Below are 17,901 nucleotides of genomic sequence, written 5' to 3'. Positions count from 1 at the left end.
TCGAGTAGATTTGCGCCTAGATTCTTATTAAATGTGATGATGATAATAATAGTAATAATAATAAAGACAAGCGTGTCTGTCTGTGTCTGTGTATGTCTATCTAGAAACGCAGTTCAATGAAAGTCGCTTGGTCCCGATGACCTGGTATCATGAGTACGAAAGAAAGGAGCCAAATAAATCCTTCCGTCTAGAATCCAACGCCAAAAGGGCCAAGAGTAGAGAAATATCCAAACAATGCTCATAAGAGGGGAAGAAACCCATCCACGACAATCCCCTCGAGAACGCCGTGCAAACTTGAACAAGTGTGGCCTGATCCAGTCAAGAGACGAGCAATCGTAAAAACGCCAGAATGAACAAAACGATCCATGAAAACAGTGTAGACGCGACAAATTACGCCACAGCCACTGACTGCGTGGCCTCCTGGTATCCAGGCAGCACGCTCATCTGCGGCGGCCGGGCGGCCTGCATGATCCGCGGGGTCAGGTAGTCCTCCGCCTCCTCGCGCTGGGCCTGCTCCATGGCGGCGTCGAACGAGGGCAGCTCCTCAAAGGTTTCTGGGTCGTAGAGGGTCTCGACGCCGAGCTGGAGGGGCACGTGGAGGGTCATGGTGGTGTTGGAGGGCCCGACGGAGAGGACGAGCTGCAGGGCGTAGGTGCGGGACATGATGCAGTTGTGAAAGGTGGGCAGGAACATGCGCTTGTTGGAGATGGGGATCTCGACGGGCAGCGAGACGGTGGCGCGGTGGCGGACGGCCGGGGCGACGGACTTGGCCTTCTTGTTGGTGTGGTCCTTGCTGCCGCGACGGCTGTTGCGTCCGCGTGGTGCTGCGGCCGTCGCCTCAGCCTCCTCGTCGGTCATCTCGGCGGGGCTGCCGGCCGTCTCGTAGCCCGAGTCGCGGCGGACCATGGGGGCGGGGCGCTGGACCCAGTTGATCTTGTCCGGACGCGTGTGGAAGAGGCTGGCAGTGGCCGAGTAGGTGAGGACCTGGTGGTGGGTGTACATAGTCTTGGGCCCGAGATTGGGCAGGGTGTCGGAGCTGGCGCTGCCAAAGAAGGTGGTGGAGAGGAGCTTGCCCTGGACCGAGTTGATCTTGGGGGGCGCCGCGTCGGACGAGGTGGGCGCGAACTCGAGGTTGACGGTGGCGGTGGTACCGCGGGCGCCGAAGCCGTCACCGTGAAGCATGGCGGCGCTGGGCTGGGAGGTTGTGGCCGTGAGGTCGCCGGCCTTGGCGCCAAGCAGGTTCTTGCGGAAGGTCTTGGTCTTGGACAGGCAGTAGCGCTCGTCGACCTTGGTGATGTCGAGCGGGGGCTCCTCTGGGCTGGCGGGGAGGACCTTGAGGATCTTCTTGCCCTCGAAGAGGGCCTTGGGGCTGTCGGGGGCGGTTCTGGCCCCGATGACCTTGGCGCGGACGGCGTACTCAATGTGCGTCATGTCGGGGGCCTGGTCGTCGCCGTCCCAGTAGCCGACGGTCGGGGGCATGCGCAGATGCTGGTCCTGAACGGCGGGCGCGGCGGAGGCGTGCTTGCAGGCGCCCATGGTGAGCTGGTGTGGCACGACAAAGTGGAAGGGGATGGTGTAGGTCTCGCCAGCCTTGCAGATGCGGGGAGAGGGCATGTCATCGTCGGGGATGGGCATGCGCAGCTTCATGAACGTGCGGACGGCATTTGTCGTGTACGACTGGACAAAGTCGAGGCGGGTGGCGGCGGTGCCGGTGAAGACGATGTCAATGTTGTCAAAGGGGGTGTCCTTCTGGCAGTGGATGACGGCGTTGCCGCGGACGGTCGAGCCTGATGTGTAGATGCGCGAGGTGAAGTGCTGCTCCATCTTGATCTCGACCTGGACGGGCTTGTTGCTGGCCGCAGCCGCTTTGGCCTTGGGCCGACCAGGACCGCGCGAGTCTGACATTGTGAGGGCGAGGGAGAGAGTGTGTAGACTGTTTGCTCGCTCAGCTCGATGTGAGGAGATGGTGAGGTCTTGTAGGAATCGCTATAAGTGCGAGGCGGAAAATCCAGCCAATGACGGACGCTTGAGCGTCGGAAGTTGGTGTCAGTGAGCAGGAAAAGAATATCCCAATTCCCGAATGCGTTGCGCCCTATTGTCGATATGACCCAATAACAGACCAGTGTCCTTTTCTCTGTCCTTCTTCCTGCGCTCTGCTGATAAATCGATGCGTGTCAAGCGCAAGGCGTATGACGACTATGTGTGTATGATGGAATATGGTGGGGGGTTTGGTCCTTGGCTGGGATGGGAGGAATGGGAGGATGGATGGGAGGATGCAGAGGTGTTGAAATGCTATTAGTGATATTAAGGTGTAGTATAGTCCGACCCAATGTACCCAAGCAGTGTAAATGACGAACAGATGCCCAGCGCTCAAAGGGGAGACGGTGGGAGGGCGGGCGATTTGCTTTATACTTTGTGTCGATGCGCCGTGGACGCCGCTTTTGAAACCGACGATGGGCTGCTACTAGGCAGCCCCCAGGGGTCTAAAGGAGGACTCACCAGGCCCTGGCGCCATCGGACCTGCTTCCTGGGGGGTTGCCCCAGCACGCGCTCTCCCGGCACCCCCTGTAGCCTTCCCAATCGGGGCACCGTTCAGCATGTCCTGCCTGTGATGCACCAGATTCCCAATGCCAAATACCAGCGGCGATTCGATCACGATGTGCGCGCGCGTGGTGGGAGGACTAACGGATCACAAAGTCCGGATCTGCCTGCATTCACGACGAAAGCATCATGAATTAGCCATGAATTACGATGAAAGGCAAGACAGTTTATGCGCTTCCCGCCTTTGCGCCGGACCTTGTTGGGTGATACTGCACATAGGCTCACCACCATTTAGTCACCCTGACACCATCAGATGCCCTCCCGAGTCCCGACGACACCACAAGGTTGCTAGCTAGGGACCGTATCTAATTAAGGTATCCAGTGGAAGCTTCCACACGACAACAGGAGCCCCGTGTCTCGCGCCTAGTCGGCCATTCGCCGGCCTCGGAGGCTGGGGCAGCGTCGCTCGACATGACAGCTCGCGCATCCATTGCGATCTGGACCCTGAATCGTCGTACATATTACCTAACCCCATCGTCTCACATCTTCACGATGCATCCGTCTCACCTCTGCGCCGCCAGCACCGCACCGCGAAAGAGGGTCAGGAACAGTCTGGACCTGACGTATCCACGACATCATTTATCCTGACCGCTTCGCGGGGGCTCTGTTCCCAGCGTCCTGACTCTGCCGTCTGGCCGTCCGCAGGCTAGTATCGCGAGACATGCCATTCTTTTGCTGGAATGGGATTTAACGCCGTCCTCACCATGGCTCTTTTGCCCGTGCCTCCTCACGCCTCCTCGCGCTAAGGCAAGGAACATGCGAGCCTCGAGGACATTAGACGGACGTGACTGTCTCGTCTGTCCTTGTGCGCTCGAGCTTCCAGAAGCTTGTGCGCGCACCGGCATCGGGTCCCGAATGCTTAATGCAGGCCAGCCGCTGCGCAGTGTAAAAGTGCGGCTTTGTGGGGGACGCTGCGTCCTCTCTCGTTGGACCATCCCGCCGGCAGCCTCGCACGCCAAGAACGTCGATCGCCAGGCTTCCAGTGCGCACTCTGCCAGACATCGTGAACTGCCTCATTTTTGGATTGCCTCTGCTCTCTGGGCTTCTCTTTCCATCACGGACCTTGATGAGACCGCGATCCAGCGTACTTTGCACCGGCCTTGCCTGTCTAACTGCCTGCACTTCCTCCCTGCCTCCCATTCACGGACGCCACCTCCGACACCGCCCCTAGCTGACTCCGGCGCCTACACCCCTCCCGTACTGAAAATTCTCTTGCCATCGTGACTGCTCCTCCCTCCCTCCCTCCTTCTGCCAGAGGATTTTTCTCATCAATATTTTTTTCTGGCTCGAGCCTCCAAGGGCCCCCTCCCTCAACCCCCACTCATGCACGTCGTGCGCGCCGATCGCTGCTTCAGGACTAGCGCCTACCTTGTGCGCCAGGCACGCGTTCTCATTGGCGATGGCGTGCGCTTCGGAGGGTTCTTTGCTCCCCATCGCCGCCCATCGCGTGCTTGGAGCCTTGGGACAAGCTGCGCGCTAGGGACCTGCATGCTGCTTTTGCTCGGCAGTCCAGACACGGACCACCGATGTTGGCCAGGAATATCGTGATGAGCCTCATGCTTCATCTGGTGGTGATGATGCCTTGTGAATGAGGTTGACATGACTGGGACGTAGGGTATGCCGCTGCCTGCACGCACTCAACAGGCACCGGAACATGACCGAGAGGAGCTACACTCTCTATCTGTGCATCAGTGGTCTCTACAAAGCGTGGTGAGTTGAGTTGACGCCAGTGTGAACGCACAGCGCCAGATGGCAGTCTGATCAAATTGTTACTCTGTGAATGAGTGCACCCAGGCCAACATGAAGTCATCACCAGTCAGTCACCGATGGACAAAAGCTCCGAAGACGTGGATCTGGCAGACTCTGTCGCGTTTCCGATCCCGCCTCGATCTTCATGTGGGGACAATCCTCCTACCCTACACGTCACTCTTTCTCCAGTGTGACGATATCCCGCGCCGCCAGGAGTCACAAGGGGGTATGTTTACTATATCGACTGCTGTCAGGATTTCAGAGCCTTGAATTGTGTGCGGTAAGATTGCTGCTCTTGAATTTGGTAGATATCCGTAGCTATGTACTGTGGCCATCAAGCGATAGTCACCTTGACTGAGGACAAAATCAGAGTGGAACCAGACTCATAATCATGTCTGTGGACACTTTGCAAAGTATCATCCTTCAACGCGATGGACAGCAGCGTATCTTCTATCGCTAACATATCTCCTGTCCATGTTGTTGCATTCACTATCATAGCACACTCATCTAGGCTCTCAAGCCATGTCTCGCGACAACCGTGCTTCCAACCATGATATGCGTATATTTGCTTGCACATCAGTCTAAACCTCTATATCTCACCTTTCTTGCCATCAAAACCCTCTCGACTCATACAGCCCCAAACAACACCACGCTTTAGACCCATCAGGCCAGCCCCCCTTTCAAAGACCCCCTAGTCGTGCCACGAGATGTACAGCATGATGCCCGCGCCCAGCGCCACGGCCGCAAACTGCACCAGCGTCTTCCGCAGCTCCTCACCCTTGTTCCGACCCGTCTCGAGCAGCTCCGGAATGACGGCCACCGTGCCAACATACAGAAACGTGCCCGCCGTAAAGGGCAGCAGCATGTCCCCCCACGTCAGGCTCGTGCCCCAGAGCCCCGCGGTGCGCGGCATGCCCTCGCCCCCATCATCCGCCCCGGCGCCGCCCATCTCCTGCACTGCGATCCCAATGAGCGTGCCGAGCAGGGCGCCAATGGCCGTGATGAACTGCGACCCCATGGCTGCGCGCTTGGAAAAGCCCGACTGCACGAGGAGCGCGAAGTCGCCCACCTCGTGCGGGATCTCGTGGAAGAAGACGGCCACGGTCGTCGTCGCGCCAATGGTGGGACTGGCGTAGAAGCTGGCCGACATGGCGAGACCGTCGGTGATGTTGTGCGTAAAGTCGGCGCTGTCCGTGTTAGTTAGTTAGTCCAGTCGGGATAGTACTTCTTCTTTTGTATGGCCTGCACGTACATGAGGTTCAGGTAGCCGCCCAGCTTCACGCTGGGGTTGACCTCCTTGGCGACCGCGTCGTCCTTCTTGCCATTGCCCTTGCCCTTGCCGCCCTTCTTCCTGCTCTTGACCTCGCCGTCCGCCTTGTCCAAGGCTGAGCTCGTGCCCTCGACGTGCTCGTGTGCGTGGCCGTGCGAGTGGTCGTGGCCCGCACCCCCGGTGGCGATGCGCAGGCCCTTGTCCATAGCTACAAAGACCATGAAGCCCACGAGGATGCCGAGACCGAGGAGCAGGTTGCGGTTGGGCTCAACGAGCACGAGACGAATACGCTCCTGCTCGTCCTCGCCGAGGAAGATCTCGGGCAGCAGGTGGAAGAGGGTGTCGCCCAGCAGACCGCCGACGGCAAAGGCCACCATGACGCTGAGGCTCGACGGGTCAATGTTGGTCGGGCACAGCGCGAGGAGGAAGTTGGGCGGGCCCGAGATGTACAGCGTCGCCAGGAGGGCGTTGACGGCCGGCGAGCCTGGGAAGAGGACGGCAAAGAGCTTCTCAGTCACGGAGCTCGGGGCGGCGGCGTGCCGGGCTGCCTTGGCCGCGTTGAGGTCCTGCACAATGGCGCACGACTGGAGCTGCTCGTCGAGCTGGTCGAGGGACAGGGCGTCGGCGAGGGCGTGCTTGGTCTCGGATTGGGGTGCGGCGAGAATGAGGCCTGCGCAGAGCGCCAGGAGGGCTAGCGAGCGTGTGGGCGCCATGATGGGTGGGATCTGGCGAACGGGGGAGGTTGAGATGAGGTACTTGGGGCAGACAAACGAGCATGCATCCCTTGTCTAGAAGGAGTTGAGCTGTCGCGTGTCGTCTTTGGACGTGGGGCAGGGAGCACAGTGCCGATCTAGAAAGTGGGGGCACATTGATACAGTGCAAAACTTTCACCACACGGTACGAGTTCGGTGTATCCCAGAGGCATTTATTAGTCCATTATTGTATCTTTATTTACTTTTGTTGTTTCATAAAGAGCGTGTATCATCAACGTGGTATCCAAACCCGTCAGTCTATTTACAACGGTACATTTGTCCCATCACATCATTTACAGAGCAACAGCACCGACAAGCATGGCCACAGCCGCCGCGCCCAGCGAGTTCATCTTGGCACCGGCGCCAGGCACCGGCGTGGGAGCGGCAGCACCGTCCTCCGAGGTGGTCTGTGGCTGCTCGGACTGCACCGCACTCGTCTGAGGCAGCCCAGAAGTGGGCTGAGGCTGCCCACCCTGCTCAGAGCTGGACACAGGCACAGGGACGACGACGCCACCCGAGGACACGGGGACAGCGTTCGTCTTGGTGGGGTGCGTGATGAGGGTCGAATTGCAGTACGCGCCCGAGGAGATGGCGTTGGTCGGGTTGACTGGAGGGATGGGGTAGACAATGGCCGTGGTGGGCAGGGTCTCGTGAGGCATGTCCGTGCCAGTAGCGCTGGCACTGGCGCTGGCGCTGGCCGTGGCCGTGGCCGTGGCCGTGGAATCCTTGGTCGACGACTGAGCCACAGACGAGGAGGACGAGCTGGTGGTGTCGTTGCTGCAGGACATGTCAAACAGGGGCTTGTCGCTCAGCTGGCTGCCCACGACGCCGAAGCTGGGGTTGGGCGTCGTGGGGGCGGCGTCCTGGAGGATGTACCACCAGATGTTGGTGTTGCCAAACAGGGGGCAGCCAACCTCCTTGTAAAAGGTCTCGGCGTTGTCGACGGACGCGACGGCCTCGCCAAAGTCGTCGCCGCTGACGGGCCAGCCAGTCTCGGTGACCCAGACGGGCTTGCCGCCGGCCGCGGCCTGTGTCTGGCTCAGGGCGGAGCGGAAGAGGGCGGCGCCGTTCTCGATGGCGTTGGGCTTGGTGTCCTCAAAGTAGGCGTAGGCGTCCATGCCGACAAAGTCGACGGCGTCGATGACGGGCTGGTTGGTGCCGTTGACGTAGGCAGTCCAGGTGTCGACGTGACCGACGGGGACGTCGGCCAGGCAGGAGCCCTTGATGGTGTCCCGCGTGCGCTGGATGTAGTTGACGAGGGTGTCGGGGCTGGCGCCGGGGTTCTCGTCGTTGGCGATGCCCGTGGGCGAGATGCGGTAGAGATCCTCGCTGCCGACGGAGATGCCCGCCACCAGACCGTCGAGCTGGTCGCAGTACTGGTCAATCGTGTTCTGGAGGGCCGCAATCTCGCTGCCAAAGGCGTCGTCACCCGCCGACGCCCACAGACCAAAGAGGAGGGATGTCTTCGTCTTGATGGCGGCGGGGATGGCGCTGATGGGCTCGTTGGCCGTGTTGCCTTGCTGTAGGTCGTTTGTGAGCAAGTGAACATATTATCAGCACTTGCGAGAGGAACGTACAATCATGGTGAACAGACGCGCGCTGGTAAAGCCGCCGTTGGTGCCCTCGAGGTTCTGCGCCGTGGTGAAGGCAGCCTCGTAGTCCGACTCTTGCTTCAGCGAGCCATCGTTGAAGGTGGAGCCGTAGTTGAAGCCCTGGAAGGCAGCGGCGGACGAGACGGCCGCCGCGAGGGAGAGAATGCTGCTCTTGGAAGGCATCGTGTGCGAGTCCAAGGTGGATGGTGGATGTGTGTGGTATGTTGATACAGAAACGACGGAAGTCAAGCCCAAACGAATGAAAGCTAGACGGGTTTTGCAGAGGGAAGAGCAGGAGGACAGAACGAGGCAGAGCAGCACATGGAGAAGAAGTACTTGTACTATTGATTCCTGCTGGTCCTACCTGGTACGTACGAGTAGTGCTGTGTGATGGATGGATGGGTGGGTGGATGGGTGGTCTGACGGCCCAACCAGGCATCTTACTCGAGTCTCGATATAGCAGACGGCCCACGGTACGTGCCCGATCTGGATGTCTGCCCAGAAGACCATGGCTCGGGTCGTCCATGGAAGCTTCCTGATCACTATTCTTGTGTGTGCTCGGGTCCACAGACGTGGAGGCTCACACTGCCCCCAAGACCAATCACGCTGGCAAGGCCGCGCGGAGGGAGCCGGCCAGGCCAGGTCGAGATCGAACTTTCTGTGAGAGGTTTTCACCAATCGCGGTGGCGTGCCTTGCTTTCCGCAGCTTTGCTTTGCTTTGTCCTGTCCGCAGGCAGCCCTTTCGAGCGGGACGGACACATACGTAGTACGTACTGCCCTGGCTATCACGCATCCGCGCGAGCACGAGAACTGCCATCGCGGAGGCTAGCCTAGACCTTCGGCTCGCAGCGCATGAGGAAACATGGCGATCCCCCCTCACCCATGCCCGGAATACGAGGCTTCCAAGCCTGTTGGCAGTTGTTGCGTGTCGTCATGCATGGCGCCAGCCGAATAAACCCTTGTCACCCCGATCGCGCCAAGACACCCCCAGGAAAACGAAAGCGGTCCATGGAGCGGGCGAATTGACACAGCCTCGAAGCCTCGAGAATTGGACTAACTATTGCGCAGTGCGCGATATCGAATCGTGTTCTGGAATGGGATGTACGTGGCCTGCCCCAGATACAGGCAGAGAATGCGAAAATTCTGCAGGATCGTCGTCAGAATTGGAGGCGCACCGTCCAAACTCTAATAAACGTCCACTGTCCTGGAATAGCTACAGTCCTGGACTAGTAGCCATAGGCCCAATGGGCGTCTCGTCCCTTGCAGAACACCGAGAGAAGTAAATGCGTTTTGGCTTTACATGTGGCGGCTGGCTGTCGAGCCACGTTACGCCATGTTTCCTTGCGCTGCTAACCGGCAGTGCGTGATTCACCCATACAGATACACGAGTCGTATCTTCTTTGATGGCTTGTTGTCGTACGTCTGAACGGCTGGGTCACGGTCATGTTTTCGTCGTCGAGTAATGGTTGGAACGGAACGCGTAGCACAGCGGCCTGTCACATGTCCCGGGTAGGCAGTACGTGCAGTGGGCGCTGGCAGCAGCATCGCGAGTAACCAAGTCCTGAACAATGTGATGTGCCCCTGAGTGGTCCATAGTGACTTGTGTCCTTTAGCTAGCATGATTATCCAGCTGTCAAATCACTCTGTCCATGTTCACAACTACTTACAAGACCCTGTCACGCCCTACACTCATGTGTGATCGACTCGGGAAGCTGCGCGTGCCTCACGTATCCTGGGTAGGTCAATAAGCATTCACGATAACACCATGCTCACATGTAACACAACACATGCTTACAAACCTATACAATGCATCCACGGTGGCATGTAGATGAACCTCATGCAGACAGCCGTAGCCTTCCGGCATCCAGTCCCGAGAGCGACAGAGAGACGCAAGACGCATAAACAGCTGCCATTGTTGCAGAAAGTGGTATCATAGATCATCAAGTTCCTCCCCATCACTCGGTCCTGCCCCTGACAAGTCCGCGTAGCCCCGTCGACCTCTTCTCCTTTTTCCGGCTGCCACTCGCCGATCCCTCATCGGCCTTGCCCTCTTTGCGTATCCGATTTTGAACACCTCCTCGGAATCAGTCAGAACACACGCACAAGTAACAGCACATAGTTGTCTCGCTGGGACACACTCACCTCGTCCAAAGTACCTCTGATCCGGGCTCGTGGGCGTCGGCATCGGCAGCACCTCTTTACCCCCGGGTGTGCCTGGCCGCTGCTGCCCTTGGCCGGCTGTCTGCGTCGGGGCAGACTCTTTCCTCAGCGGCGGCGTCATGTTATACGACGTGGCGTCGGGGATCGCTGCATCTGACAAAGCCCTCGCTGGCTGGGCCACCTTGCCCGGAGCAGCGCGGGGCGGGTAGTCCCCGCCCGGCATGGGATGGCTCGACGCCTCCATCCTGATCTGCTCCGGCGTGGCGCCCGACTGCATGTCGAACAGCGCCGACTGCAGCGCCGTGTACTTGCGCATCAACCCGTCGTACTGCTTCTGCATCTCCGCCTGCTTGGCACGGCTGCCTGCCATGAGCGTCTCCAGCTCCACCTTCTGGCCTGATCGTGGACGTCGCTCTCGTTGCGCCGCGCCCAGCTGCGCGTGGAGCTCCCTGACCTGCGCCTCAAACAGCTTCCTCGCACGCTGGAGCTCAAACTCCTCCGCGGCTAAACGTCTGCTGAGTGACTCCGCGCGGGCTTCTGCCGCGGCCGAAGCCTCCATCTGCTGCAGCCGCTCCTGTTCTTGGGCCTGGGCCTCCCGCTCTGCAATCGTCAGACGCTCGACCTCGGCCTTGAGACGGTCCGTCTCGGACGCCTGCAGCTCGGCCGACTGCACGTTTTGCTTCCAGTTGAGCTCCTTGACCTCCCCGATGCAGACCAGCTTGCGCAACTTCTCGCATTCCCCCTGCGTGTCCTTGAGCTCTCTCTTGACCCGCTCCAGCTCCTCGTTTGTCTGGTTGGATTTGTCGCGGAGCGTCTTGAGCTTGGCGGAGAGGTCCGCCTCCCACTTCTTGGCCATGGCCCGGCTCTTCTCCGACTCCTTGCGTACCTGCATCTCTGCCTTTTTGGCTTCCTCGAAGCGGTTTTTGAGGTTGCGGCTCATGATGATCAGGTTCTGCGTCTCCGCTTCCGTAGCAGCTTCTGACACTTGGCGCCGCCTGAGCTCACCGACGTGGGCAATGTGCTGCTGCTTTTGGTAACGCTCAAAGCTGAGGTCGTTCTGGAGCATGAGGTTCTGCCTTTGTAGATGCGCCAACTGGGAGTTTACGCTCCCAACGGCGTTGGCAGCACTGAAGAACGTCGTGTTGAGCGGCTCCGTCGGCGGCTTCTCCTGTCCTGATTCATGGTGACTGGCAGGGGCAGACGGCTCACTCTCCGCAGTCGACTGGCGCATGCCCGACTTGATGGCCTTGTTTGACTGAATCAGATCTTGCAGCTGAGTGTGCGACGTGGACTGTGTCAAAGACTGGTTGTCCACGCTCAGCCCGCTTCGCCTCCCTTCCACTTCGTCTCTCGACGTCAGGCTAGTCTGCGAGTCCACTCTAGACAAGCTGTGATGGCTCAGGGTAGATAGCGCCCTCTTGGGGAGAGCATCATGCGCAAGTGGGTTGTCGAGGATGGCAGAGTCGCCCGCATTCTTCTGGCGTTCCATCGCCGTGGATGGTAGTTGCGCTTCAAGCGTCATCGCATGGTCTGGACCGAAGCCGGCCGTGTCGGTGGAGATATAGAGAGCCATGCATTCAGTGACAACCTGCGCTGCCTCGCTCTTGATCCAACGCCCCAAATCTGTCTTTTCCGACTCAACTGTCAGCGTATAGAAGTTGGGGTGCAACAAGTGGCACTGCCGCAATCGCTCTGACTGATCCCGGAGCTCGGTCGCTTGGATCTCAAACTCCTCCGCATTGGCAACATTGGCATGGCGCAGATATCTAGTCGGCTTGCGAATGTAGTCCATGAGGTTGAGGGGGTATAGGCCGTACAGAATCGTATAGTAGTTCGCCAAGTGAGCAATGGAAGTGTCGTCGACGTCGGGGACCCGGCTGCAGACGTCCCATCCGGCCTCCGTCTCGGGGTTGTGAATGACCAGCTCAGGCCCCTCCGCCGATCCTCCTTTCCAGAACAGCAGGCGAGCGTAGATATTGAACAGAACGGGTAGAAATGGCACGAGAGCGCTCGGCATATGTGGCAGCAGCATGGTGAGCGCTGTCAACGCAGACGAGATGACGGCCGTGGAGGTGTCCTGCTGCAGGCAGCTGAGGAGGTGGTTAAAGAGGTGACTGTCGAGTATCTGGTGGAGATGCGGCGGTCTGTTCTGGACAAAGTCGCACAGAAAGCGCAGCGCAGCCTGCCGGTGCTTCGCCTGGACCAAGAAACTATCCAGCGATGCGAAAAACTGCAGAGGCCTTCTCTTGCCAAACGCGATCAGCGCTTCGCGGAACATGCGCTCGTTGTACTCCATGTTCGGTATGCCCTCGACAACGCCGGGGTAGAACCTCTCCATCCATCTAGAGAATAATGTGTGGATGATGGGGTTGATCGTGATATCTTCTGCCACCACCTCTTGGTAGTCGTCGGCCAGAGCAACGAGGTCCATTAGCCCGGCGACGGTCTCGTCCACCACGTTCCGGTCATGCGTGACCCTCTGCGTCAGGATGCCCTGTAGCGTGTGCATCCAGAGAAGCACACGCTCCGGCGTCTGGATCATAGGCAGCAGGCGCCGAAGAATGGCGATCCATGCGCCCGAGGCGTCCAGATTCCCGTTGACATGCTTTTCGAAGATGGACAGCAATTCCTCCTGTAGGCGGTCGGCGGCGGATTCTTCGTACTTTGGGTGTCGTCGCAAATATGCCTCAATCGTCTCGACGAGTTCGTCCGGTAGAGGGAGCGTGGGCTCAGTGATGTAGGCGTTGATGGCCTTTGAGAGCTCCTTCAATGATCTGTACATTGTCAGCAGCTAGTCTAGCACGCCAGAGAGGGGACGGCTGGATGGGCGTACGTTTGTGAAGCCATGCTTGGTCTCAGGTGAGGGCCTCGCGGCGCCTCAAGCTTTCGACTAGGCGCACCTGCGAGGATGGAAGCTCCTCGGACGCAGCTCGTTGCTCATGGGACGGGATCTGCGACGTGGATTTGGGGATTGTGATATGACGATGGAGGTGTGGAACGTCCGCTGCAGGCGCGCTGCGGCGGAGGATGGGATTTCGGGCGGGCCCGCAATTGTTAGCGATGGAGGCAGGCCTTGGGCACGTAGCGCGTGTTCATTAACAGGCTTCTTTTTTCCATGCAACAGCATATAAACTATCAATACTAGTCTAGTTAAAATAATGCAATATTCTCACGCGCAGTTTTGAAGGCATTTGGTTGAGTGAATTCGACCTCAAGTTCACTTGCATGTTAGCAGAAGACAGACCCTCAGCCATGGACAGCTTCCTCATGGAAGGGGTTCTCACCACACTCAAAAATGGCTCCGACGCATTTCTACTTTTGATTCCCAAGTTAATTTGGCATGTCTATCTACCACCTGAGCACATATTGGCGGACTTTGATTGTATCCGTCGACGACCAGGACCATCGTCGCTTGGGGCCTCTGCATTGCGGTCACGTGTCTATCACCTGGACAGCCAAAACCCCACCAGGCCCCAGTGAGTGCTTGCTAGCCCCGGCCTTCCGTCACAGTGCCTTCACCCCGCAATCGAGGCCTGGAGGGCCCTAGGGGCTAGAGCGCATGACCCCGCGAAATCAGCGGCTTTCAGTGGGTCACGGAAGCGTCGCAGCTGCAACCGGCTGCAGCTCACCCAAGCTTGCAAGGAATTGGACCCAGCAGGGGACATGTCGTATACTTCAAGTGAGGTGTGAGGTGACCTGCGATGCCATGTTGCCAGATGGTATCTATCTACCATAGATCAGCGCAATTGCCCGCTCCACAGCCTCAACGATGAGGGGGTTCACCGGCTGGAACTGACTCTCTCCACGCCTGTCTCTCCTCGCCCACTGTGCCTGGAGTCCAATGCCATCGCGTGATCCCCTCCCATTGAGTCATTGCACCCCTCCAGTAAGGTGACGGCAGCTTGAAGCTCCCACCAGTAGCTCCTTCACGTTCGGCAGGCTCGTAGCTGGCATATCATCCCGTCAATTGCTATTTACCCCTCTCCATCCCCTCTCAGTTCCTCCTCTCCCTCTTCTTCTTTCTTCTCCCTAGCACAGCTTCAAGCTTGAAACTACACACAACACTCTACAAACACTTACAATACCGGCAAGATGTCTGCATCAAAGACCTCGGCGGTGGCCGACGAGCCCATTGAGGTGCTCTTTGCGCTCCACCCAAAGTTCGACCTGCTCGACTTTGCCGGCCCCGCCGAGGTTTTCACCACTGCTTTGCACGACTGGAAGGACGATTGTAAGTCTTCTCATAGGTGACTGCGTTGTAGTGTGCGCCAATTGACCGTCCCATCAGCCTCCAAGGCCTTCGACATCACCCTAGCCGGTGCAGAGGAGAAGGTCCTCTCCGAGCAGGGCGTCATCATCGGCTCCCAAATCTCGTTCAAGGAAGCACACAAGCGTCTCGAGGACTTTGACGTCCTCGTTATTCTGGGCGGCAACTCGGCTGAGATTCTCAAGACGGAGGAGCAGCCTGCCGGCCTGATCTGCGACTTCTCGGAGCTGCAGAAGAAGGACCCCGGACGCGAGCGCACCATCCTCTCCGTCTGCACAGGTGCCCTCTTCCTCGCCAAGGAGGGCATCCTGTCCGGCCTGTCGGCCACGACGCACCCCGACTACTTCACTACCTTTGAGAATCTGTGCAGTGACGCCGCGACCCGTAACCTCCAGGAGCGCACCGACGTTGTCGAGGACGCCCGCTACGTCGTCAACAACCTTCGCTTCGATCTCGGCGAGGAGGATGACAACCCCTACATTCGCCGCAAGTCTGACGCCGGTCGCCGACCCTCCAACGCTCGGTAAAATAGAATATGCTGCAACTCTGTAAGGACTGAGCTAACTCGTCATAGCAAGGGCAGCATGTCCTGGAAGGGCTCCAACACGCGCCGCGAGTCGATCACCCGCCGCGCTGCCATGCGCCTCGGAGGTCTGCGTGTGATCACGGCTGGAGGCAACAGCGCTGGCGTGGATGCAGCCTTGTATCTCGTCAGCGCCTTGGTTGATGATGAGTGTGCGACAGAGGTGGCCAGGATCATGCAATGGACCTGGAACAAGGGCATTGTCGTCGACGGTCTCGACGTCTAATCAAACTTGCCCGGCCAACGAGGGCCAGTGTATCTTATGTGAGGCCCATGGGTAGACCGATAGCGGCCCACGGAGCGCCTATGTGTTTGCTTTAGTCATGATGTATAACGAACGACGCAATGTATGGTTTGTTTGCTTTATTTGACTTGATGGCGTGAGAGTGTCTGGTAACGAGTCGATACTTGGGTTTTCGCGTCGTTGGTGCGTGAGCACGTGACGTGAGAGACTGCTCAGTCGTTGGCGACCGCGAGCCATTGACTTGTATAAGCCACCTAAGAGTATATATCGTGCCCTTGCTGCCAATCTGAAATAGACCTGATGAGCTAAAATGACCAGAGGGCCGCAGGAAACATTGTGCAAGGCATCTGAGAACAAAGAAATCCTCGCTGCCGCCCATGGAGGATGGTGACATAAATGCAAGGGAGCAGTCCCACACAATGTTGACCTAAGCTGCTCGGTTATTCTGACCACCTCCCGCTGATGGTGGCGTCACCCTGCAGTTGCACTTCTAAATTTCCATTCGCAGACAATGATCCAATTCATTCAAACCTCAGCAACAACAGCCAACATTCACCATTTTCCCTCCTACACGCGTCGCCCTCAGAAGCCGCTACTCTCACCGCATCCGATCACTACGAGCTCCTCGTTCATCTTGCAGCACATTTTGGCCATTCGATCAAAGACCTCACTCAAGTCTGCTGCCATCAAACAGCGCCACGCGCGCCACGCGACTTGAACGACCATGGCGACCAATTGGTCCTCCCTCAAGGTGGTCGACCTCAAAGCCGAACTCAAGCAGCGCGATCTGCCTCAGCATGGATTGAAAGCCGAGCTCGTCGCTCGTCTGGAGGAAGCAGACCAGACTGCTGATGCGCCGCCTCACGAAGACGACGTGGGGCAGGAGGAAGAAAATGCTGCGGACAGCAACAATGACCCCGAGAAGCATCAGCACGGCGACGAGCATATGGAGAACGGCGGCCAGGCGTCTGCCGACGATCAGAAGGGTGTCGAGCCGTCCACGGAACCTGCGCAGGCTGAACAGATTGCTGGATCGACCGAGCAAACAGATCAAGGGCCTCCGGCCACCACAACCGATGCGCCCGAGCCGGCCAAGGAGGTTGAACAGGACAATACTGCACCTGTCGAGCCCATGAATGCGAGAACAACTGAAGAGCCCCAGGATGCGAACGCGACCCATGCTGAGCAGACTGCCCCCAATGGAGAGCAGCCAGAATCGCCAAACCCCGAGCCAGCCCGCGAAGACAGCATGGCTGTCGATGCAGCGGAAGTCCCACCCCAACCCAAGGAAGCTTCGCCCATACCCGAAACTGTCCCTCAACCAGAAGACGTGGACGGCACTGTCGCTGCCGACGGCAATCAGAAACGGAAGCGTCGGTCCGCAAGCCCATTGCCCAGCGAAGAGTCCATAGCCAAGCGCGCCCGCGTCGCCGAAGAATCCCGCGGCGACGATGGTGCGCCCTCCGTCAGCATTGCGTCCCGCCCAGACGAAGACGCAACCATGGGCGACGCAAACGACTACGAGCAAGATCTTCCCGAACAGAGCGTCGCCCCATCGATCCACCACGCGACACCTGCTCTCTACATCTCGAACCTCATGCGACCGCTACGCCCGGACGATGTCCAGGCTCACATTGTCGACCTCGCTACACCGCGCGGCCACTCGCTGTCGAACGACATTATCACCACCTTCCATCTCGACCAGATTCGCACGCACGCCTTTGTCGTCTTGACATCCACAGCTGCCGCGTCGCGCGTCCGCACACTGCTACACGACACGGTGTGGCCCCGAGAGAGCAACAGAAAAGCGCTCTTTGTGGACTTTGTCCCCGAAGACCGCGTCCAGGAATGGATCGACACAGAAGCACAGTCGCGACGAGGCACGAGGTGGGAGGTCACATACTCCTCCGACCCGGAGCCAGAGGCATCCCTCGTTCAAAGCACGGACGCATCTTCCCGCCCCACGGGCTCATTCTCCAATGCCATTCCCACCGGGCCGCGAGGCGACTCTATCAACAACATCCCCGTCGGTCCGCGTGGTGCACCGACTGGACCGAGAGCCAAACGCTCTGGACCCGGTCCGTTCCCAACCGGCGGACCGGGCCCCTATCCTTCTGGCGGTAACAGGACACGAGCGTTCCCACCCGTCTCGTTTGCGCCAGTGTCTGAGGAACTCGCGCAGCGAAGAATCGACAACATTTGGGGATTCTACACGGACCGCCGTGGACCGTATGGCAAGGAGCTGAATCGCTACTCATTTGAGGACGGCGACAGGTTCGTCGACCGGGGCACCGAGGTGTTTGTTGCCATCAGGCCGCCTCACAGGGACAAGCCTAGGGGAGGTGGTCGCGGCCGCGGCGGTGGTCGTGGCGGTGGCGGTGGCCGATTCGACGACCGAAGGTTCGACGATCGCAGATTTGATGATCGTAGGTTTGATGATGGTAGACGATTCGACGATCGCAGGTTTGGGAGGGACCGCTTTGGTGGTGGTGGTGGCCGAGGCGGTGGCCGTTCATGGGGTGATCGTTACATGCCCGATCGAAGATGAGCACCTCCCAAACATGAGAAGGCATTTCCCAAGGATGAATTTGTTGGGGCCATGGGACGCGGTGTCACCTAGCAAAAGGAGCCTAGGACGCGCAGCTTAACATTAATGAAGCCCATCACGAGACATGGACGTAAG

At 58.7% G+C, this 17,901-nt stretch overlaps 7 protein-coding genes across 7 annotated transcripts; 2 read left to right on the top strand and 5 right to left on the bottom strand.

Moving 5' to 3' along the window:
* On the bottom strand, positions 1-2,361 carry F5Z01DRAFT_650172 (arrestin-like protein). The gene has a single exon (XM_046263144.1). The coding sequence runs from the start codon at positions 1,903-1,905 to the stop codon at positions 391-393; it is 1,515 nt and encodes a 504-aa protein (XP_046120362.1). The 5' UTR covers positions 1,906-2,361; the 3' UTR covers positions 1-390.
* Positions 2,362-4,628: 2,267 nt separating this feature from the next.
* F5Z01DRAFT_510401 (ZIP zinc transporter-domain-containing protein) lies at positions 4,629-6,510 on the bottom strand. Its single transcript, XM_046260347.1, has 2 exons — positions 5,603-6,510; positions 4,629-5,537 (listed from the first exon to the last, which is right to left on the bottom strand). The coding sequence occupies exons 1-2, from the start codon at positions 6,331-6,333 to the stop codon at positions 5,042-5,044; spliced, it is 1,227 nt and encodes a 408-aa protein (XP_046120361.1). The 5' UTR covers positions 6,334-6,510; the 3' UTR covers positions 4,629-5,041.
* Positions 6,511-6,665: 155 nt separating this feature from the next.
* F5Z01DRAFT_618606 (glycoside hydrolase superfamily) lies at positions 6,666-8,147 on the bottom strand (the record flags this gene model as incomplete). The annotated part of the gene is made up of 3 exons (XM_046261040.1): positions 6,666-6,809; positions 6,999-7,892; positions 7,950-8,147. The coding sequence occupies 3 exons, from the start codon at positions 8,145-8,147 to the stop codon at positions 6,666-6,668; spliced, it is 1,236 nt and encodes a 411-aa protein (XP_046120360.1).
* Positions 8,148-9,289: 1,142 nt separating this feature from the next.
* F5Z01DRAFT_510397 (uncharacterized protein) lies at positions 9,290-9,751 on the bottom strand. Its single transcript, XM_046260346.1, has one exon. It carries the CDS (start codon positions 9,582-9,584, stop codon positions 9,333-9,335), a length of 252 nt encoding a protein of 83 aa, XP_046120359.1. The 5' UTR covers positions 9,585-9,751; the 3' UTR covers positions 9,290-9,332.
* A 143-nt stretch (positions 9,752-9,894) lies between these two features.
* F5Z01DRAFT_634752 (hamartin) lies at positions 9,895-12,971 on the bottom strand (the record flags this gene model as incomplete). The annotated part of the gene is made up of 2 exons (XM_046262087.1): positions 9,895-12,898; positions 12,958-12,971. The coding sequence occupies 2 exons, from the start codon at positions 12,969-12,971 to the stop codon at positions 9,895-9,897; spliced, it is 3,018 nt and encodes a 1,005-aa protein (XP_046120358.1).
* A 1,066-nt stretch (positions 12,972-14,037) lies between these two features.
* Positions 14,038-15,246, top strand: F5Z01DRAFT_510188 (ThiJ/PfpI family protein). Its single transcript, XM_046260343.1, has 3 exons — positions 14,038-14,355; positions 14,413-14,914; positions 14,966-15,246. Exons 1-3 carry the CDS (start codon positions 14,217-14,219, stop codon positions 15,198-15,200), a joined length of 876 nt encoding a protein of 291 aa, XP_046120357.1. The 5' UTR covers positions 14,038-14,216; the 3' UTR covers positions 15,201-15,246.
* A 312-nt stretch (positions 15,247-15,558) lies between these two features.
* On the top strand, positions 15,559-17,898 carry F5Z01DRAFT_510118 (uncharacterized protein). Its single transcript, XM_046260342.1, has one exon. The coding sequence runs from the start codon at positions 15,943-15,945 to the stop codon at positions 17,764-17,766; it is 1,824 nt and encodes a 607-aa protein (XP_046120356.1). The 5' UTR covers positions 15,559-15,942; the 3' UTR covers positions 17,767-17,898.
* Positions 17,899-17,901: the final 3 nt, after the last annotated feature.

Source organism: Emericellopsis atlantica (genome assembly GCF_019669845.1).
Source record: "Emericellopsis atlantica unplaced genomic scaffold F5Z01scaffold_7, whole genome shotgun sequence".
Taxonomy (NCBI): Eukaryota; Fungi; Ascomycota; class Sordariomycetes; order Hypocreales; family Bionectriaceae; genus Emericellopsis; species Emericellopsis atlantica.
This window is presented reverse-complemented; position numbering and strand designations above follow the sequence as displayed.

Excerpts from the sequence above, each read along its gene's own strand:
- F5Z01DRAFT_650172 (XM_046263144.1), bottom strand. The coding sequence starts at position 1,905 with ATGTCAGACTCGCGCGGTCCTGGTCGGCCCAAGGCCAAAGCGGCTGCG.
- F5Z01DRAFT_510401 (XM_046260347.1), bottom strand. The coding sequence starts at position 6,333 with ATGGCGCCCACACGCTCGCTAGCCCTCCTGGCGCTCTGCGCAGGCCTC. Across the intron at positions 5,538-5,602 it reads GGCGGCTACCTGAACCTCAT|CGCCGACTTTACGCACAACA; the intron begins GTACGTGCAGGC and ends TAACACGGACAG.
- F5Z01DRAFT_510397 (XM_046260346.1), bottom strand. The coding sequence starts at position 9,584 with ATGCTAGCTAAAGGACACAAGTCACTATGGACCACTCAGGGGCACATC.
- F5Z01DRAFT_510188 (XM_046260343.1), top strand. The coding sequence starts at position 14,217 with ATGTCTGCATCAAAGACCTCGGCGGTGGCCGACGAGCCCATTGAGGTG. Across the intron at positions 14,356-14,412 it reads GCACGACTGGAAGGACGATT|CCTCCAAGGCCTTCGACATC; the intron begins GTAAGTCTTCTC and ends CCGTCCCATCAG. Across the intron at positions 14,915-14,965 it reads CGCCGACCCTCCAACGCTCG|CAAGGGCAGCATGTCCTGGA; the intron begins GTAAAATAGAAT and ends AACTCGTCATAG.
- F5Z01DRAFT_510118 (XM_046260342.1), top strand. The coding sequence starts at position 15,943 with ATGGCGACCAATTGGTCCTCCCTCAAGGTGGTCGACCTCAAAGCCGAA.